The sequence below is a fragment of the Hyalella azteca genome, unplaced genomic scaffold, assembly GCF_000764305.2.
Source record: "Hyalella azteca isolate HAZT.00-mixed unplaced genomic scaffold, Hazt_2.0.2 contig4315, whole genome shotgun sequence".
In the NCBI taxonomy this organism is placed as follows: domain Eukaryota; kingdom Metazoa; phylum Arthropoda; class Malacostraca; order Amphipoda; family Hyalellidae; genus Hyalella; species Hyalella azteca.
In genome coordinates, this window is record NW_025934535.1 from 178,775 (window position 1) to 198,417 (window position 19,643).

General features: G+C 37.9%; 1 protein-coding gene across 1 annotated transcript in view; it reads left to right on the top strand.

The window, feature by feature from the left end:
- The window catches only part of LOC108678093 (agrin), an 80,387-nt gene that overhangs the window by 48,819 nt on the left and 11,925 nt on the right, over positions 1–19,643 (top strand). The window contains exons 22-29 of the mRNA XM_047879959.1: positions 677–811; positions 1,111–1,354; positions 1,735–1,899; positions 4,994–5,125; positions 7,531–7,649; positions 8,339–8,420; positions 16,397–17,473; positions 19,458–19,641. Coding sequence (XP_047735915.1) covers positions 677–811; positions 1,111–1,354; positions 1,735–1,899; positions 4,994–5,125; positions 7,531–7,649; positions 8,339–8,420; positions 16,397–17,473; positions 19,458–19,641 — 2,138 coding nt within the window. The remainder of the gene's footprint in view (positions 1–676; positions 812–1,110; positions 1,355–1,734; positions 1,900–4,993; positions 5,126–7,530; positions 7,650–8,338; positions 8,421–16,396; positions 17,474–19,457; positions 19,642–19,643) is intronic.

Here is a 19,643-nt window from a genome sequence, read left to right on the forward strand (position 1 = left end):
CAATCAAGATTGCAATGTTGATCTTGTAACGCAAAATGAATTGGAATTTTCTTAAATAATTTATAAAATTTCTAAAAACTCTCATTGCTAGTGGAAATAGTTTTTTGAGCTATTAAAATCATGATCAACGTAGCTTTCCTGATAATAGAAATCTATTCTTTGTTCACTGTTCAGATATTTGTCGATATTTATCAACACTTCGAGGCGCCTGCTTACTTATATTCCAGAACATTTTTGGTCAAAACAAATTCCTTCCGAAAGCTAGGACGAAACTTAAAAAATTCTTGCTTGAATAACAGCTCGAAAAGATTTCTAAGAGAGTGGTAGAGATTTTTTATAGACGAACAAACTTCAGATGTTACGCCAAAAGTTGCAAGCGACAAACTTATAAGTTATTCATTCCAGAGTCTCAAAGTCTGCCTTCTTTGGTTATCCCTCTTGTATGTCACGAACCGTTTTTCCTAAATATTTAATTCAGGTTTGATTTCATAAACACAAAACCTAGAAGATTTTGGCTACTTCTCTTATCAAATTAGGAGGTATATAAGGAATAACCTTCGGTCCTTCAAGTCAAAAACAAATAAGAAAGAAAGACACTTATTATTTTATTTGATAATTGATTTCATTGCAAGGCAAAAGCTTTAATTTACTATTATTCGTGTTGTGTTCACCACAGGAGATGTTTGCGAGGAACGAGAAGACCCTTGCGCTTCTCAGCCCTGCCACGGTGAAGCCACTTGCGTCCCTCTGCCAGACTCTGGTTTCAGGTGCCTGTGTCCACCTTCAAGATCAGGCGAATTTTGCGAAGTTGGTGAGTGAACTTTGAATAGAAAAAATAATGATACACAATTTATTGAGCCACTGAAATTATTTCCAGGAGACTTCTGGCAGGAATTCACTTTAGTTAAAATTAAAGTAATTTCCAATAAAAATTTCTATATTCTTTAAACGATGACGGTAGCATGCTCCATATTTAACGTTTGCAGTTTCCACTGAAATTTTCTTTCCGAAAATAACTCTAGCAGGCGTACCTCATGAAAGTAAACTCATTACTAGCGACTTTCAAGGAATAATTAACCTGCCTCAATAATGGCCGCTCGGCCCTGACAGTGGACAGGACGTTGCGTGAGGTTGTCATCCCGGAGTTCGAAGGAGATTCTTATCTGGAGCTGCCAACGCTCGACAACGTCGGGACGGCGTTCGCAATCGAAGTTTGGTTCTTGACGCGGTCCCCTGAAGGTTTGCTGCTATACAACGGACAGGGCAGCGGCTCCGGAGATTTTGTGTCCATCAACCTCAAGAAAGGACACGTTGAGTTCAAATATAACCTTGGCTCCGGAATATCCACATTAAGGTGGGTTATTAAATTAATTTTAACTTATTAGAACAAAATTATGTTTTATTTAGTCGGTAATGGTTTTTAACCAACCGTCAACAACCGTGATGTTATGAGAGATTTTTCCAATAAACTATTACATATTTGCAATATTATTAATAGGAATTCAAAATTGTTGTGAAATGAAAAAAAGTAATAAATTTTTAGTCGTTTATGATTACAACCAAAATAATATGCAGTGCCAATTTCGTTCATTGATCTGGTGGGAAATTCAAGTTTCCTCTTAAATTTCATCGCCATACTTTCATAGTCTCTTTATAATGCAAGATTCAAAGTATTTTGCTCGCCTACCCAAATTTGACACCTGCCACTCACGGTGGATGTTGCATCCTCTGCAGGAGTTCAGAAGCTGTAGAGCTGGACACGTGGCACGTGGTCCGCGTGCGCCGTAAAAAGAGAAGAGGAACGTTACGCCTCGACCGCGGCAAGCCCGTGAGAGGCAAGTCCGGCGCCAAGATGATACAACTTAACCTCGATCAGAAGCTTTATTTGGGAGGCTTAGTGTGAGTCTTAAGTAGAGATATATTAATTTGTTATACCGATTTTAATCCTTTTTTGTATTGTGATTACTGTCCAAAGACTGAATTTCATCCAATTTCAACGTCGACTTACAAGTTCGGGGCAGCAAGCGATGCATTGCTAAGCCTAACCAAGTCCCTAACTGATCAGATTGAATTAAATATCGTTAGAACAAACAGAAAGCCATTAAAGGTCCGGCCGACCATTCTGCTGATGTGATATTCTATTTGTATTACAGGCTATCGCTGCACCAACTTCTGTTCAGAACATCCCAGCTACGAGTTGCTTTTATTAAATACATTATGAATCCCGTCGGTTTCGCTAAATTATGCATTACCATTCTGCTCGCGCGCGAATAAAAAGTTTAGTGTTTGATGCCGCGTTCACGTGAGCCTGAAATGAAGTTTCACGGTTGAAAAGCATTGATGCTGGGAAAATTTATTCCGGAATATTTTAGATTCATTGGGCATTTGGGAATACAATTCATAGATTAGGTACGTATTACAAGTGGTCTGTTAGTGACTAATGAAATATTAGAAGCTTCATCGATGCGAAATTAAAGCTAAGTTGTATTTCAATGCGCTGGCGGAATTAACGCAAAAGCATAGAAATAAATCCTCGCATTTATGCGTGATTTCAGTTGCCAGAAGAGAACGGAACTGGTATCTCCTTTTGTCCCACGCAACAATCCATTTAACCAAATGAACTTTTTGAGTAAATCTAATGAGATGTAAAAAAATTCCCGAGAGAAAAAATATGTGTACGTAGTTTACGAATGTCTTCCCTCTCTGGAATTCTCACCAATTTATTGAAGCGAGTCACACTTAAATTATTTACATTCAAAAGCCATGTAGCTTTAAGTAGAATAAATTACGGGTCTCTGCTCTAAAGCTCGTAATTAATTGTGGACTGAGATGCGAGAAATTCTGTAAGTCCGATTTTTTCCTGCAAGTGAAAAATAAATAACAGAGAGTTATTTTTCATCGTTTCCACTAATTCTACCGACAATATTCGGCTTAGGCTAGCAGAACTTTCGAAGCACAAATGCATAGGCCAATTTGATTCTCATAAATAAAAAAACATTTTTACCATGCTTCTCGGCAACAATTTTAGGACATTTATTGAAACGTTCGTTTTCTGAAATAATTTCCCCCTTAAGAAACAATGGAAATATAAATAATTTCTTCCCAGCCCTTCTTGACTTGCTATTATTTGAAAGATACAGGCTATTTAGGTACATTATGTTTCTTAAGTGGCAGTTATAAATGGAGCTAAATATAAATAAAAACAGTAAATAAAGAATTTGAACATAAGAAAACAATTACTAGACATAAGAAGACACTGCTTTGGCAATGATAGGATATTGTGAGTGGATAGAAAGGTTGGGGTGAGGAGAGTGATTATCTCACTCCACAAGAATGAGCATCATGTCGTCTCGGAAGCTGGGTAACGTGCCCGCGGTCATGACGCATTAGTTCTTCGGTAACTGAAATTTTGTTCCTTAGCAGAGGCAAATTTTCATCGAAATTCTTCGTCGGTTACCGATCTTTTCGTTAACCGAGGCCTTCGCTAACCGAGATTCTACTGTATTTTTAAAATCATTGCACTGCATATCTTTGATCTTTAAAAAAGATGTCTAGAATCACTGTCTTACAAACATGCGAAAGATAGCCTGTTTTTTCACGCGTGCTTTACGACGATGGGACCAAATGTCTAATGAGTTATTGCCTCATTTTTTCAAATGATTGAAATGTTTCATCACTTGCGACGTAGACTATACACTCACATTAGCCAGTTTAGTTTATTACCCAAAATTTTATATCCTCGATTTGTGCTCTAAACCAAAACTGTGGCCTTATAGAAGCTCTTTAACAGTGTAGTTTATTATGTCATTTCAAGGTTGGTTCATGATAAGCAATTTCCTAAAATCCTCAGTATTCGAGTGCAGTTTTTATAGCTTTGTCTATTATGAAGAAATTAAGTGAATTCTTCTCATATGATAATCGAATTAGTATGGATCTTAAAATAACGATCTATTGCTATTAAAATATTTTTAATTATATAATTATATTTTTACATATAAATCGAAATTCAGTAGTATGAAATCTCTTGCGAGATTGCATCTAAAATGTTCACTCCTAATCCTTAACGTTACGATTCTTAAACGAAAGTGACAGCTGCAGTGGGCATAATGCTACATGAAACTGACGTGTTTAAAGCATTCAAATGAAGTACTCGCAGCGCTTGTCAAGATTCGACCCTGTTAGATTTATGCCTTCATCACGAGGCTGCCAAGTCGAGAAGGATAGCCTCATTTCCCCAGACAGTGGTGCTTGTGATGCCGCGCTGAATATGCTTTGTCTCGTAGGAATATTACAGTTACTCTGATACATTCAAACGCGCCTAGATCATCAGTTAAGCCATCACTTTTGTCTCGCAAATCTCGGTCTAAATCGTGCGGCAGTTCCCCTAAAAGTGGCGACAGTTAAGCCATAGAATTATTGAATGTAACACAAATGACGCATCTTTTACTGGAATTGCAGTATACGGACGAAACTATTACTAGATGTTCGTCGAGTTGTTTCACTCTCATGGCTCATGTTATTTAAAGGAATATTGTGGTAAAAGTTAATTTTATTCGTGACTGAATAAGACATTGACAGTAAAGTTATTGAATAATTTTTATTAATATATTTCACTGAAACTTCAATGCTTTTAGTTATAATTTTGTATTTTTACTTCCCCGAAATATTGTGGTGATAGAAACACAAATCTATCAGTAATACATTAGATATGGCCAAAAAATTCCTATCCAGTCGATTCAAAAGGTCTCTTCTTGTTGCGGTACATATGTTCAACCAAGTTTTCATGCAAGTATTCTACTCTAATACGAATACTTGAAAAATTGAATTATTTGTAAACTGACAAATTTACTGTCAAATTAAGCAGTTGATTTCATAGGAACTTTTAGGCCGCAGAGAAACTTTCCTGATCCTGGACATTTTTTGCGGTGTCAGTTGTCAAGAAGCTCCAAATACAAAGAATTAGTGGCTTCTTGCGCGTGTTTTTGTTGTACAGGAACTACTCGAGCGCCCATCCGGACTCCGGAGTGGCGCTTGGTCTGACGGGGGCGATACAGCGACTCGTCGTCAACAGGCAAGAGATGGATGACCTGCCGAAGCGAGCAACCGCCGGCAAAGGAGTAAAAAAGTGAGCCGCTATTTTTAAACAAAATTATTTTGAATATTTGATTCTCAAAGTCAAATATCAATATTTTGTTTCCAATAACCGATTAATTTCTGGTCTTGAACTCCTATTAAAACTTACTCTTTGCCTCATTTAATTTTTGTGACGGCTGAAGAGGCTGCAACCTAAACATCTGACGTGAACCTAACCTTTCCCTTGATATTTAATTTCATCCACCATTATAGATATTTTTATTGAAGCTCGGAGTTACATTAATCCTGCAATAATATTCTTTTTACAGGCCATAATGTGTGCTATTTTAACAAGCTTATTTGACTGCCACGAATCGGAGTCGAATCCGTGCGATAAATACATAATTGACATTGTCACAGTATGGATAAAAAAATATAACTCAGTACTCACTGCAGTGAGTGACAGCGAGCGCATTTTCTCGTCGACGAAAACTTGAGGTCACGGACGGACGGACAGACGGACGGACGGACAGACGGACATGGCGAGCACAATAGTGCATTTTTTCCATAAATGAGAAATGCGCTAAAAAGCATCAGCGATCGGAAGATATAAATTTTTTCGGGAAATTGGAATGAGCCTTGCTAATTGCGAGAAAATTTCGTGTATGTTTTTGAATACATTCATTATATTTTTATTGTTTTTCACCGATGTACATTGTTTTAACTGCTCTCTGGATATCCAGAAGGATTATTTCCTGAGAAACCAAGGCATTTCTTGAGGTCATTTCATCTGCAGATATAATAGCCCATGTGACTGAAACTACTTTAAGGAATTATCATCCTTAAAATCTTGAGTCGCCACTAATATCCAAATTAGATTTCTGTCCAAACGTCACTCGAAAAATTACGAGAAATATGGTTTAAACTGAGCACGAAAAGCAGAGGCTTAATCCAAACGCAGGCGGGGCAAAAGACTTCCTCGCATTGCAACGCATAAATTTGCATGTTTTTATCCTGAAGAAGACGGATGTGTCCTAAAACTAGATCCCTTATAACGGTGTCATCCTAACTCCTGCTCGTCCTTTCCCATGAGTCTGGTGGCTTATTACGCTGCTTGGGCAACCTGACAGTCGATGTCTACGACTCATCTTAGCCTTAGCGGACGGCCGATGTCTACGGCCCATCTTTGCTTTAGCGGACGGTCAATGTCTACGGCCCATCTTTAATTGCTTTAGCGGACAGCCGATATCTACAACTTATCTTTGCTTTAGCGGAGGGTAGATGCCTACGGCTTGTCTGCTTTACCGGGCAGTTGATGTCTGCAGTTTATCTTTGCTTCAGTAGGCGGTCGATGTCTACGGTTTATCCTTGTCTGATAATATACAGTAGGTAGCTTCATTTCATTAAACTATGTCAAGCTGAAATCCGATCTTTACCCTCACTATTTCTTAAAGTTTAACAGCATAGCCGCATGGTTCCAAATTTTCTGGCTCGTGATCGATTCCTGTGCTTCGAAGAAACCTAATTTTAGTCATTCCTTCAATACCTATACAATATTTCAATATTGATATCGCATATCATTAGCCAATAAATACAGAACTACTATCAACTTTGTTCAATGTTCAAAAACTTTCCCCCCAACCCATTTTCTCAGCTATTTGTCCATCATTCGTTCGACACATAAAAGTAATGAGTGAGTTTATTCCTTTGAGCAAAGTCATAGAGATTTATTTAATCTTGAGGAGACGAAGTTTGTATCCTGTGCAGGCTTGAGGAACAGGACAGCAGCGAGCAGCTTTAAGTTCGTAAATGTAAAGTCTATCACGGCGGGGCGGGCGCATTACCTAGATTACGTTGCGTGCTCCCGAAAGAGAAACTTTTATGCAAATCACATTCCCGCCAATGAGATCAGAATGGGTGCGTGGAACAGGAAAACCTAGTGACAAATGAAGCCACTTCGTTCCAAAACAACCACTTTTATTATTGCTAGAGCCGCAGCAATGTGGCATTAAAATTAGAAAATCACGCTCTGTACTATTGAGTTATTTTGCTGAAAATTTATAGCGGATGGGATGTGAATTAATGAATCAATTTTTTCAAAATATTCGAATAAATTTCTGAGCGTTACACCACGTCTCCCCAATGCTTCAACATAAATAGAAAGCTAATTGTATTATTTTATTCGTAGTTAAACTCTTACGTTAATTATTGTGGCTTATTTACATAAAAATATCGAAATCATCGCCAAAGTAAACGCGTCGTTCGTATCACACTCAACGTACGTCGAACATTCGAGTCACGCGCATGGAATCATCATGATGCAATAAGTTTCGTACATTCGTGTAGCACACTGATACATAATCAAGTAAGTTTACTTTTGTATTCGTGTAGCATGGCACTCGTGCATACTTGCATCGAGCATTTCTGTTTTTATTATTGACATTATTTTTGGTGCAGGTACCGTGGGCCTCCCTGTCTGCCCCAGCTGTGCCATAACGGAGGCGTTTGCCAGCCTTTCCTGAGCAGATTCGTTTGCAAGTGCCCCGTGGCTTTTGCCGGAGATTTCTGCGAGAAAAGTGAGTTTTGTGACTTGTATATCTCTGTATATTTGTGATCTAAATTTGTATTTGTATTGGTGAAGTAATCTCATGTAAATGTGGGTAGATAAATTGCTGAGGCAGACTTGCCTCGTAGGCGTTTTGCCAGTAAACCTTGTCAGGAAATTGTTGAGATTCGGTAACTATTCTTTTTCCAAGCCTCCTTTTCTAGTACGCGACTTTCGTCTGTAGCTTTACTCATAATAATTACGATGCAGATTTCTCGCGTGCCTTTTATAATTGTGTCATACTTTCTGTTATAATTACTAATTTATTAAGATAACTTCTCTTCCGAAGGAAAACAAGTTTATTTAATGCACATTGTTAAAGTTGCGCGAAATAAATTCCATTATGCTTAAGATTTATAGATGCGAGCAACGTTGTAGGGCAATGCGGCCAAATTCAAACTGGTTTTCTAGCTACCTTTTGAACTTAAGATCATAACTTAAAGAGCAAACTAATTTATAAAAGATATTAAATTAACGAATTTTATTTAAGACTTCATTTTATTTTCGTATTGATGAGAAAAAAATGTTTGACTGTATATTTCAAGAAAATTGCATATGTGATTTCTCCAATTTATTGATTACGCTATGCCCAATTGTATAGAAAACTTTTATTCAACCGTGGATAGTTTTGAACTTCAATTGACATGTTTACACCTACAGAAATAGGAGAAGTCAGCCAGTCGAAGCCTGTAAGCTTTGACGGCCAAACCTTCCTGCAATTCCGCGACGTAACCAAGACGATGTAAGTACGCTACATTTTAATTCCTTTTTAATTTAAGATAATGTGAGTCAAGAAACCAAAAGACTCCAATTAATTTCCGGCACCGCAGAATTTCAACATTGAAACTCAAGGAACATGCCTTCTGCTTTCGACGTAACGTTCCAGACAACGAATGATACGTGACATTCCAACCTTTTACTTTTCTGCTGTCGCATTTGTAAGGTTTATTTCAAAATTTAATATGATTTTTTACTTTTTTACCTAAATTGAGAAATTCATTGAGTATAGATGACAGATAGTTAGATGATGCAACGCAGAGACTGTGCTTAATTTCAATAACATCATGACATCGGAATGCATATAATTGTGCCTAGTAGTGAAAATCGAGGAAATATTAGTAAATTTCCGGCATAACGACAAATCCCCACAAATCGGCCTTCAAACGGTGAATTGTGCATCAAAAAATATAGTCGAATCCTGCCAGTTGAAAAATTAATGTTGGAACTCCAAAATGTGTAAAGCTTCACATCCGGATATGTAAAGGTATTTTAGCGGAATGTCTAAGTAGTCTGCAAGCACATTGTGATGGAAAATTATCATATCTTCTCAAATTGAGAAAATTTCGTGCGAAATGCAAAACAAGTAAATAAAATGGCCCAAAATAATGGTGATTTCATTCATTGAGTAAAATTGCAATTCAATAACGAGTCTTTGTTGCATATTTTAAAAAGGTTTTAAGAGAGAGAGTCTAAAGTGAGCACAGTTTTCAAGAGCTGTAAAGTTGCCGGCTGGTTGACCGTTTAAAGAAACGAGACAACCGTGGCACATGAAGCTCGAGAGCCCAACGCGCGGCAGCATTTGATGGCATAGAAGCACTGCTCTTACAGTAAATACTTCAAGTCAGTGATACATGCATACTTAAGTATGTATCACTGTCCTACATTCATACAAAACTACATACATTTACATTCATACGTGGATTGTAAGCGTTACATATACTTGCAGTTCAAGCTGCGATTAAACAATTTGTTCGGAAATTATGCAGTATGTTAGCACTAATGCTGCGATTAAATAATATGTTAGGAAAGAAATTAGTGTTGTTAGCACAATTTAAAAAAGAAGTCGCGAAGCAAGCCATCTAAAAACATTTGATAACTAAATATTTGTTTTGAGAGCAACTTTTTGTTCATTGATAACCCCGGATATATTTTTCTTATTCAAAGGTCGTCTTACAAACGCAATTTCCATTAGAACGCCGCACTCGTATAAAAAACTGTCCCAAACATATTGTTTAATCTTCAAATTTTTATTATATTTCATTCGAGAGTTTAAATTTACATTTCAGATTACTTTTCAACCATTCATTATGGAAGAAATAAACAGCTGTTTTCCATAATCAAAGTTGTGGGGGTTTGGCAGGGCTATTGCACAATCAACCTACCCAACGAACAATAACATTTCGAATTTGGAAATTGTTCACTATTATACGTATATAAAATGTCATTCTACTGTGAAATGTACTGTATTGCAAGCCTCTGTTGCCAAGAAAGAATAAGAGAACCTGGCACGAAACCATAGTGGCGTGGGAAACTCACTTTCATTTTGGCTTCATAAGAATGACTTCTATAAATTTTGATTCCTAATTCTCTTGGTGAAATTTGTTCGGAAATTATGCAGTATATTAGCACAATTTAAAAAAAAGTCTCGAAACAAGCCATCTAAAAACATTTGATAACTAAATATTTGTTTTGAGAGCAACTTTTTGTTCACCGATAATCGCAGATATATTTTTCTGACGCAAAGGTCGTCTTACAAACGCAGTTTCCATTGGAACGCCGCACACATAAAAAAAATTGCCCCCAAAGAATTTGCCTATTCTTTAAATTTTCATTAATATTCATTTGAGAGTTTAGCTCTAAATTTCAGATTACTTTTCTACCGTCATATTACGTTCATTATAGAATAAATACACAATTGTTTTTTATCATCACAGTGGTCGGGATTTGGCAGAACTATTTCATAGTTCTGCCAAACTAGTTGATTATTTCATAGTGCTCTGAGAACCATAACCGGTTGCCACAACACAACTGCCGAACAACATCTCCACTCCGAATGTCAAATGCTCACTGTTCAACAACATACGGACCTCCTCTCAGCCCAGTACCTTCTGCGGAGTCACCTCCCTCAACACGCCTGCCATCAAATCACAAAACCGCACCCCCAACCCTGCAACATAAGCGATACTCTTTTCACCAAATACATAAATGCCGTTCAACCTTCACTTCCAGCCACTATTAACAGTGCCACCCTCAAAGCAGCTAGCAGCCCTCTCCACTCCAACGCTGCCCGAGCTGCCATAGACTCGTACCACCCACCAGTTCTGCTCAACGGCTGGCCTCCTCCGCTCCCAACAATAGATAAATCTGAACAAACACTTCAAATATCCGCAAGACGAATGCTAGCACAGCTTCGCTCCGGCCATTGCATACTTCTGAACAGTTACGAAAACCAGAATTCATAACAACATCAATAACCTGTGCAACTACTGCCACCTCTCCCCGGATGATGTGCCCCTCCTCTTCAACTGCCCTAACAACCCAACTCCACTCAGCGCCACAGACCTTTGGAGGGACCCAGCTGCGGTCGTGCGTTGGCTCCAGCCACGGCTGGACCAGTGACGCCGGGATCGGGCGCGGTGCAACAACAACTATTTCATAGTCAACCTACCTAACGCACAATAACATTTCGAATTTGAAAATTGTTCACAATTCTAATTTTCAAAATGTCGTTTTACTTTAAATATACGGAATTGCCAGCCACTGTTGTCAAGAAGGAAAAAAATAACCAGGCACGAGACCATAGTGCGAAGGAGTGGAAAACCGCGTTTTCATTTTTCCTTCGTAAGAATTACTTCTATAAATTTTGATTCCTAATTCTCTTGGTGAGAATTGTGCTGCTAGATGGCCTTAATATGATCAAATCCTAAGATTTGGTATCCTTCGCGATCCTGTAGAATAAATTTATGTATTCTTATGATCCGAAAAAAGTTAACATAGATGACCAGGATCATCGTATCCACATGCGAGGAAATAACAAATGCACACTCAAAGGAATGAGTGAGACATTGTACAAATAGTCGAGAACCTTTATCCTTGTGTGAGTCAATCTGGCCCAGTTTAGCCCGACAAAAAGGTGTGTCAGTGCAACGGGCAAAAAGTTTGTCAATATTTGGACAATAAAACTCCTTAATTTTTCTCAATACATCATTGGCTTGTGACCTAAAATGACCAATATGAACAGAACCGTTGTGACTCTAAAAAAACTTGTAATGTATTTTAAAATGCGGTGGCACGGAACTTATTGCTGCCACGTCAGCATTTCGACCCTGGCACGCTTTGGACTCGGCGTTCCAAGACCGCGTCGTATATTGGCTACCCTGCTTTAGAGTTGGATTTGTTCAATCAAACAAATTCGCTTTTAAAAAAAGTATTTTATTTGCTGGGAAGGTGTAGGTTATTTTACGTAAAAAGGGTATCCGAGAAGCACAATTATTATAAATAAAAACTCCCGGTACAGAAAAATGTTGTTTCTGTACTTTATTAAATTTTCACTAATGAGAATTTTCGCTTGTGCATGAATCTTAACGCAAAAAGGTGAACTGATCATAAATAACATTCAATAACCTTAAATACGTATTAAATAAAACTTTTTTGAAAAATGTAAACCATTATCAACCGCAAACAAATCCCAAACATAAAGAAATTATGTTGATTGTTTCATACATTCTCGATCCTAAAACACAAATTCGTCTCAAATCCGCATTAGTTTTGCATAATCGCCCAAGGAGACTGATGTGAGCTTCAGATTAATTAAGGTGTCTCGCAATAAATAGCTACGATGCATCATCAGTTTCTGAGATCACCGCCAATTTCAATTAAATCGTCGCTCGTGTTGGAAATTCAGAAGCAATATTTTACGACCAGATTCATGGTCATCCATTGAGCATTATTGCCGAGCTGTAATCTCATCTAGCTCGCTGTCTGAGTTCAGTATGCACGCGTCAATTATTCAAATCGGTTTTCTTCGATGTAATTAGCTTCTGTGTCGTCCGAGGCAACGCGTTTATTAATAAAGCGACCTCAATATTAGGAGGTCGCTTTATTAATAAACAGGGTCTTTGTTGATAGTACCTGGTGTTTTTGTAACTGTGAGTAATGAGATGCGTTGGATTCGATGGATCGGGATAATTAAAAATAATCGTATCACGGGCCTGGAAATTCAATCAATAAATTTTTTTCTTGACAAATGCTAAGCTCTACCCTCGATTATCTAAGCGTTTTGCCGTATTGCACAAATGCTTAGGAAAATCCTTTTATTTTCTATTATAAGATAGAAATATACTAAATTAATTGAAGTTCTACTGTTCACGTGAAATCTGTGCTCAATATCTGTTTTCATAAATTTATGAACTCTAATGTCATTCTTGCTGGCAAAGTTCTTACCTTAAGAGCCTTATGTATCTTATTTCTCCGTGTTATTTTTCTTGCCCTAACTGATGGTCGGCATCGATAGTGAGGTGTAGCTCACGGTTATTGCCACTGCAAGCTTCGTTTGAATGTTCGAGGAACGCTAGCAAACTTGTGCTACCGTCTAGCTGGCTTTAGAGGCATGTCGTTAGAGCGCACATAAAATACAGGCTTTTGAGTACGGTGCCTCAAGAGGGCTCTTATTACGCTTCGAAAACTGCCGAACTTTTAAGTATTAGATTCGATATATACCAGGTAAGATTTGTGCGCAAACTGATCTCATAGAAACTTTGTGATTCAAGTTGTGGAATAAAGTATTGACTGACGAAATTTGTGACACAATGCCTAGAAAACATTCGGAAATAATTGTTATTAGTTGAAAATAAAAGAAGGCCCTACAAATAATTTGCGTTCCTCATAAAATTGTTACCTTTGAATTTAAAATATCCAAAAATTTATCATGTAATGCGTTTTTTGACGTTAAATGAAGTCAGATATTTGCAATACGACTGAACTTCAAACGAGCTGGAGGCAGGTAAGGCCTCCCACTAGTCTTTTGAGCGACATTTCTGACTGCTGGATCGTAGCCAACATGAGTTTTTAATCAACTCTAATGGTTCAAAGGATATCTCGAGCGTCAAAAAAACATTCTCTATTTTGAGATCCTTCTCGAAGAGTTACTTGCATTCTTTTTCCGTTCTAATTGAATAAATATCAGGACGTGTTGGTGTGTCTTGTTGAAGCCTCTCTCTGTAGCCTGGATACCATCATAGAATGTCGTCTGCTTTTTCGAGGAACACGTAGCGTCACAATAATTCATAATTCATGTTCTGCCCGCGCATCAGAAATTCCTTTAAATTCATTATTTCATTTTTTATAACATTTTACATGAATTTATACATCCGTTCTATTAAGTTTTTATTGAAATTTCAGAATAAAGTTTTCGATTATTTGGCAGACAATTTTCGTAGACCATGCATTTATTTTTCTTACATATGTTATACACTTTTCAAACGCTTTCTGTTTATTATTTATTCTATAGACATTCTCCACACATTCTATAGACATGTTCCGTGCATATCACTAAAGTCTTTTATGCATTTCCTTTTTTATAATACATTTTCCAGTAGGCCCCCCATAAACTTTCCGTACATACGTAGTCCAAATACTTCCAATACAAATGTCATATACCCAGATACAATTAAACTTATACCAACCAATTTCCATTCAATTTATTTTCCTTCTTGTTTTCCATTAATTTTATAAGGAATAGATCTCTCATTATCATTTATTCTATTCGAAGCCTAGCACAAGGAATAAATGCTGGTTATTCGAGCGCATATGTTTACAGAACATCGTATTGGAATGACATCGCTACTGAAATTATAGGTTTTGCCGATATTATCAAAGGCCATCTTAGGAATTTGACTTCGGTTGTAAAATTAAGGTTTCGCCCTTTTCCATTAATATGCGTTTATTAAATTCCGTTTAACCATATTTTCGCGAAAACAACTGTTCACTGAGACACATTAATTGAAATTTTGTCATTTACATAGAGACTTCATTTATATTTCAGGTGTTTCTTCGCGTGTCTCTCTTATTCTTCATACAATATTAGTTACGCCGAATTTTTAAATTTATCCATATGTGATAATATCATGCGCCTCGTTCTGCTCACCTTTGTGCACTATAAGGTTATTACAATAATGCAGCTGCGCACAAAGAGATCCTTTCAGGGGGAGACTGCCGGAAATAGACAAAATCGAAGTATATATTAATCGCAAAGGGGGGTTGCTTTAGTATATAATCTGGCGCACAGTTTTTACAGCTATGTAATTTCAGAGGGCGCCAGGATATATTGATTTACTGTTAAGACTTAGATTAGTACGAAATAGATAAATTGTTTATGGGATCTGCAGTCTATAGACGCGTGTCAAATTAAAGATATTGGTTTTTTCGCAAAATCCACTTGCTCTCTGTGGATTCTCCTGACCACTCTACAGTGGGTCATCCTGACCCATTAATTTATCTCTGAGTGTACGTTCTTAATGAATTTCGCGAAAACAACCGTTCATTGAGACACATTAATTGAAATTTTGTCATTTACATAGAGACTTCATTTATATTTCAGGTGTTTCTTCGCGTGTCTTTCTTATTCTTCATACAATATTAGTTGCGCCGAGTTTTTTAATTATCCATAGGAGATAATATCATGCGCCTCGTTCTGCTCACCGTTGTGCACTATAAGGTTATTACAATAATTCAGCTGCGTACAAAGAGATCCTTTCAGGGGGAGACTGCCGGAAATAGACAAAATCGAAGTATTAATCACAAAGGGGGTTGCTTTAGTATATACACTGGCGCACAGTTTTTCCATCTATGTAATTTCAGAGCGCGTCGGCAGGATCATCTTGATGTACTGCTAAGACTTAGATTAGTACGAACTAAATAAATTGTTTATGGGATTTGCAGTCTATTGACGTTTGTCAAATTAGTGAAATTTGCATTTTTGCAAAATCCACTTGCTCTCTGTGGATTCTCGTGACCACTCTACAGTGGGTCATCCTGACCCATTAATTTATCTCTGAGTGTACGTTCTTAACTAATAAAATATTTAAAAAATTGTGATCTTTACTTTTAAAACATTCAGATTATTGTTTAGCTTTAAATTAGTAATTATCGGCTGTATTTCATGACATTGCGGTCCACTTTTGGAAGACTGCAATTTGGATAGGGTGGGAGCTTTGGCCCCCCGGGCACCTCCGGAGTTTATAATAGCAGGTTCTTCAGTAAGTTCTATGAGGGTCTGCAGTTACTGTACATTTTCCGGGCGTTTGTGTATCAGCGCTGGGCGTTCAGTGAAGGTTTCGGTAGACCTCTGCTGACACGAAGCTCAGAATAATTCACTTAACTGATTGTGTTTTCGTTTCTCTTCCTCTTCGGTTATTCATAATTACTGCGGCTCATACATTCTTAAATCAAATCCTAGATTCAATAGATTCTAAGGTACGAAAACGATACCCTATATGTCCGTTTTTTGTTTTTTCAACTCTATTTATAATGTATTTTTAGCTATGGTTACAATCTATTTGAAGACATTTTTAATGGCCGTCTTAAAAATGTTTGACTCATACAGGAATGCAAGATGCTTACAGTTTTGGTCCTCTAGCATAAAATACGATCGAATAACGAGTGCCATTCTCGCTTTCTCTAAAATCGCGCACAAGATCTGGACGCTTGAAAACAGATTATTACAATAACATTTTATGTCTTTTTGCCTGAAAATAATTTATAATTTTAGCCTCTCTTTAACACGTGTATTCTCCGTACCTTCCTCTCATGCTTCCATCCGACGCAATTCCCATTGGACGACGTGGCCGCTCGACCGCTCACAATTCTCCGCGTTATCAATTGAACGGCAACGATCTCACTCCAATTCCCGACGGATGCCAAATCGGTGCCTGGGAACAGTTTGCAAAGCTTAATCTTCGGTAATGAGAGCATCGACTTGAATCAATGGAATTTACCTGTTCTCTGGTCTGATTTGAATTTGGACTACCCAACTGAATTGAAAAGTAGCGATGATCTTGATGAAATGGTTTTCTTGGACTTGGAGGATTACGACTCCGGTAATGGCTTCAATTTTGAGCTCTATGGTCCTGGTAATGAAGCCATATCCACACACGGAGAAGTACGGCATTCCAAGAATTTTATCCGTGGCAGGAATTCAACGGGAAATGAGGAGATACTCGCAGCGAAGAAAGGCAAACCGAGTGCTAATGATGTCTCAATATCTGTTCAAAAAATGGACGGAAAAAAACTATTGAAGATAAACCCAGATTTGCAAACAGTACGAGACCCAATGCTTTTAGATGCTCCTCGAAATTTATCCCTCCAAAGATTTTCAGCTATTGGATCGATGGATATAACAAATAGAATTTTACCACACCGAGCTCGAATTCATCACAGCCACAGGAAGCTGCGTCGACTGTTGGCTTCAGAAAATATTGCAGATGAGCTTATAGATTTAATCGAGATGTCCAATATCACGCGGCGTCGCACAAAGGAGGAACTTAAGCCCCAACCGCGCATCTCTGTTGATGAACCTAAGCCCCAAATTCCTCACACGACCAGCGCGAATAAGCCAGAACCACGTCACACAAATGAAACACCGAAGCTCCCACTCCTTCAGCAAAAAGATAGCCATAATAAAAATCAACTGCGCTACACGAATGAGACACCGGAAACAGAACTACATGACACAAAAACTACTCATAACTCGGAACAACCAAGCTCCGTCGGGAAACAAAAGCCGCAATTGCGTCACACAAAAGATACTCTCACCGCATCACAACGTCACACTACTTCTGCATCTGAGCCAAAAATGCGTCACGCGGAATACACTCCCAACGCTCAACGTTACACTATTAAGGCCCCTAAGTCACAATCGCGTCGCAAACAGGCGATTCACTACGGTGACCAACTGCAAAAAGACGACGACTCTCAAGAGCTCGTCATCGTCGACAGGCAGGAAGAAAAGGAGACGAGGTACGGCATTCGTCACACTTTGCTCAGTAAATGCACTGCTGCCGTATTGATTTATAGCTTTGATTCCATTTGTAGTTTTTCCCAGCGCCCAGCTTACCATTGTTGTTTATTTGCTCACGTCGCACCGATTTATGTACGCAATTTACCTGTATTTATTTTCTGTTGGTAGTTTGCTCATTGTTTTCTTGTTATTTTAATATGCAAGTTTGCTGTCTTCCTTGTTGGTGTGTATTTGATTAGATATACTTTTGCGGTTCAAGTTTTTTTCATTGTGTGGGTTTATTCAATTTCTTCACGCCTTTTTGCATCGTTTTTGCCTATATTAGCTGAATTCATATTTCTTATGACGAAGTAATAAAAATTGAAATACTGTGCTTTCATTATAATTATTTTAATTTCGCTACATTGAATAGAGACTCCATGAGAACATTGTAAGCTGTATTTATTTATAAATTTTCCCTGACAAATTCCTAACTTCAATTGCTTCACTTCCATGCGCCATTCATAGCGTCAATTCACCGTTTTTCATCAAATCCCAAACAAATAACCTCTTGAATATAACTTACTGCAATTTGGAGAAAAAGCATGTCACTTCTGAATAAGAAATTTAATTTCCTGAGCTTGGCGTCAATGAGATTATCTTTATAAAATCGAGGGCGATTTATAGGTGAACGACGAATCACCTGCGAATGGCCGGCACCAATTCGGCCGTAATTCCAAAGAGTGAAGAAAAGCAATCTGAGAATGAGTAGCTGACGGTATTCCTTCAAATCAGAGGCTATGAAACTTTTTCGTCTTAAGAGTCTCCACATCATATTCAACGTCATGTAATGAAGCTCTAATCCATTAGCGACTCGACAAAGTCATCTTACCACCAGGCAAATGATGTTAAAACATCGTTGACTATGACTCGATTTCATTTCTGCTGATTCAATCAACGTTGATTCATCACCAGAAAACTGGTTGGTTTCTCATAGCTGGGAGTTCATCTTCAGAAGGAGAGTTCATCACAATAATTCACTCGCACCAATTTTCCGGATCCGAGTTCTCCCCATGCGAAGGGGGTTAGAAATTAACCCTCTCCTATCGCATTCATATTGTATGAATAGCGTTCAAATTTAATGCGAAACTTCATACTCAAGTTTGCTTTATTTATTTTCGCATTTATACTGAGCTTCCCGAATCCTGTAGGAGAAATGAAATTACGTTTTTTCGACGTTGTGTATGTGATTGTTTTTTGAATGTTTGAGTGATGCATTTGATCTTTTTTTCATAGATTCTGCATTCACCTCAATTTTAGTTTCATTTTTTTAGTTTTCATTAGAAGTGTATGGTATCAGTATGTATCAGTACGTGACCGTGCAATTGTATAATTTTGTATTCATGTAACGTATGCTATAAAATTAAGTTTTTAAATCGGTTTTTCTAATATTACTTATCAATGTGAACGATTTATGTAATTTCTTCATTTAAAATTGTTAAAACGTTAGGTGTATAACCATCAGGCAGTCAGTTTAGCCCACATCATTTCATTTCATACTAATATGAAAAACATGTATTCCTGTGTCAATGCCAACTACTTTCTCACGGGTATTTGCTAACATCATATAGCATTTTTATCTGTACTCTCAGCCCGCAAGAGCATCTCACCACCAACCATTTCCAAGTTATTATCTATGCCCAATCGTTTTCTTAACTATACCCTATCATTTTCTTATAGTTTTCTTCACTATACCCTACTGTTTTCTTATCGTTCCCTCATCTACACCCTCAGGGCGCAAGAGTGTCACATTACCAACCAGTTCCAAGTTCTTACCTAAACCCTATTGTTTTCTTATCGTTTTCTTAAAAATATACCCTATCGTTTTCTTAACTATACCCTATCGTTTTCTAAACTATACCGTATCGCTTTCTTAACTATACCCTATCGTTTTCTTAACTATACCCTATTATTTCCTAATCGTTTCCTCATGTACACCCTCAGGGCGCAAGAGCGTCTCACCACCAACCACTTTCAAGTGAAGTTCCGTACCACCGCCACGCGCGGTCTGCTCGTCTGGAGCGGCCGTACGCTGGCGCGCGATCACCTCGCGCTCGCCCTCGCCGACGGCTTTCTCAACCTCAGCCTTAACCTTGGCGGCAGCAACACGCTACAAGTTCAGTCCCAGGT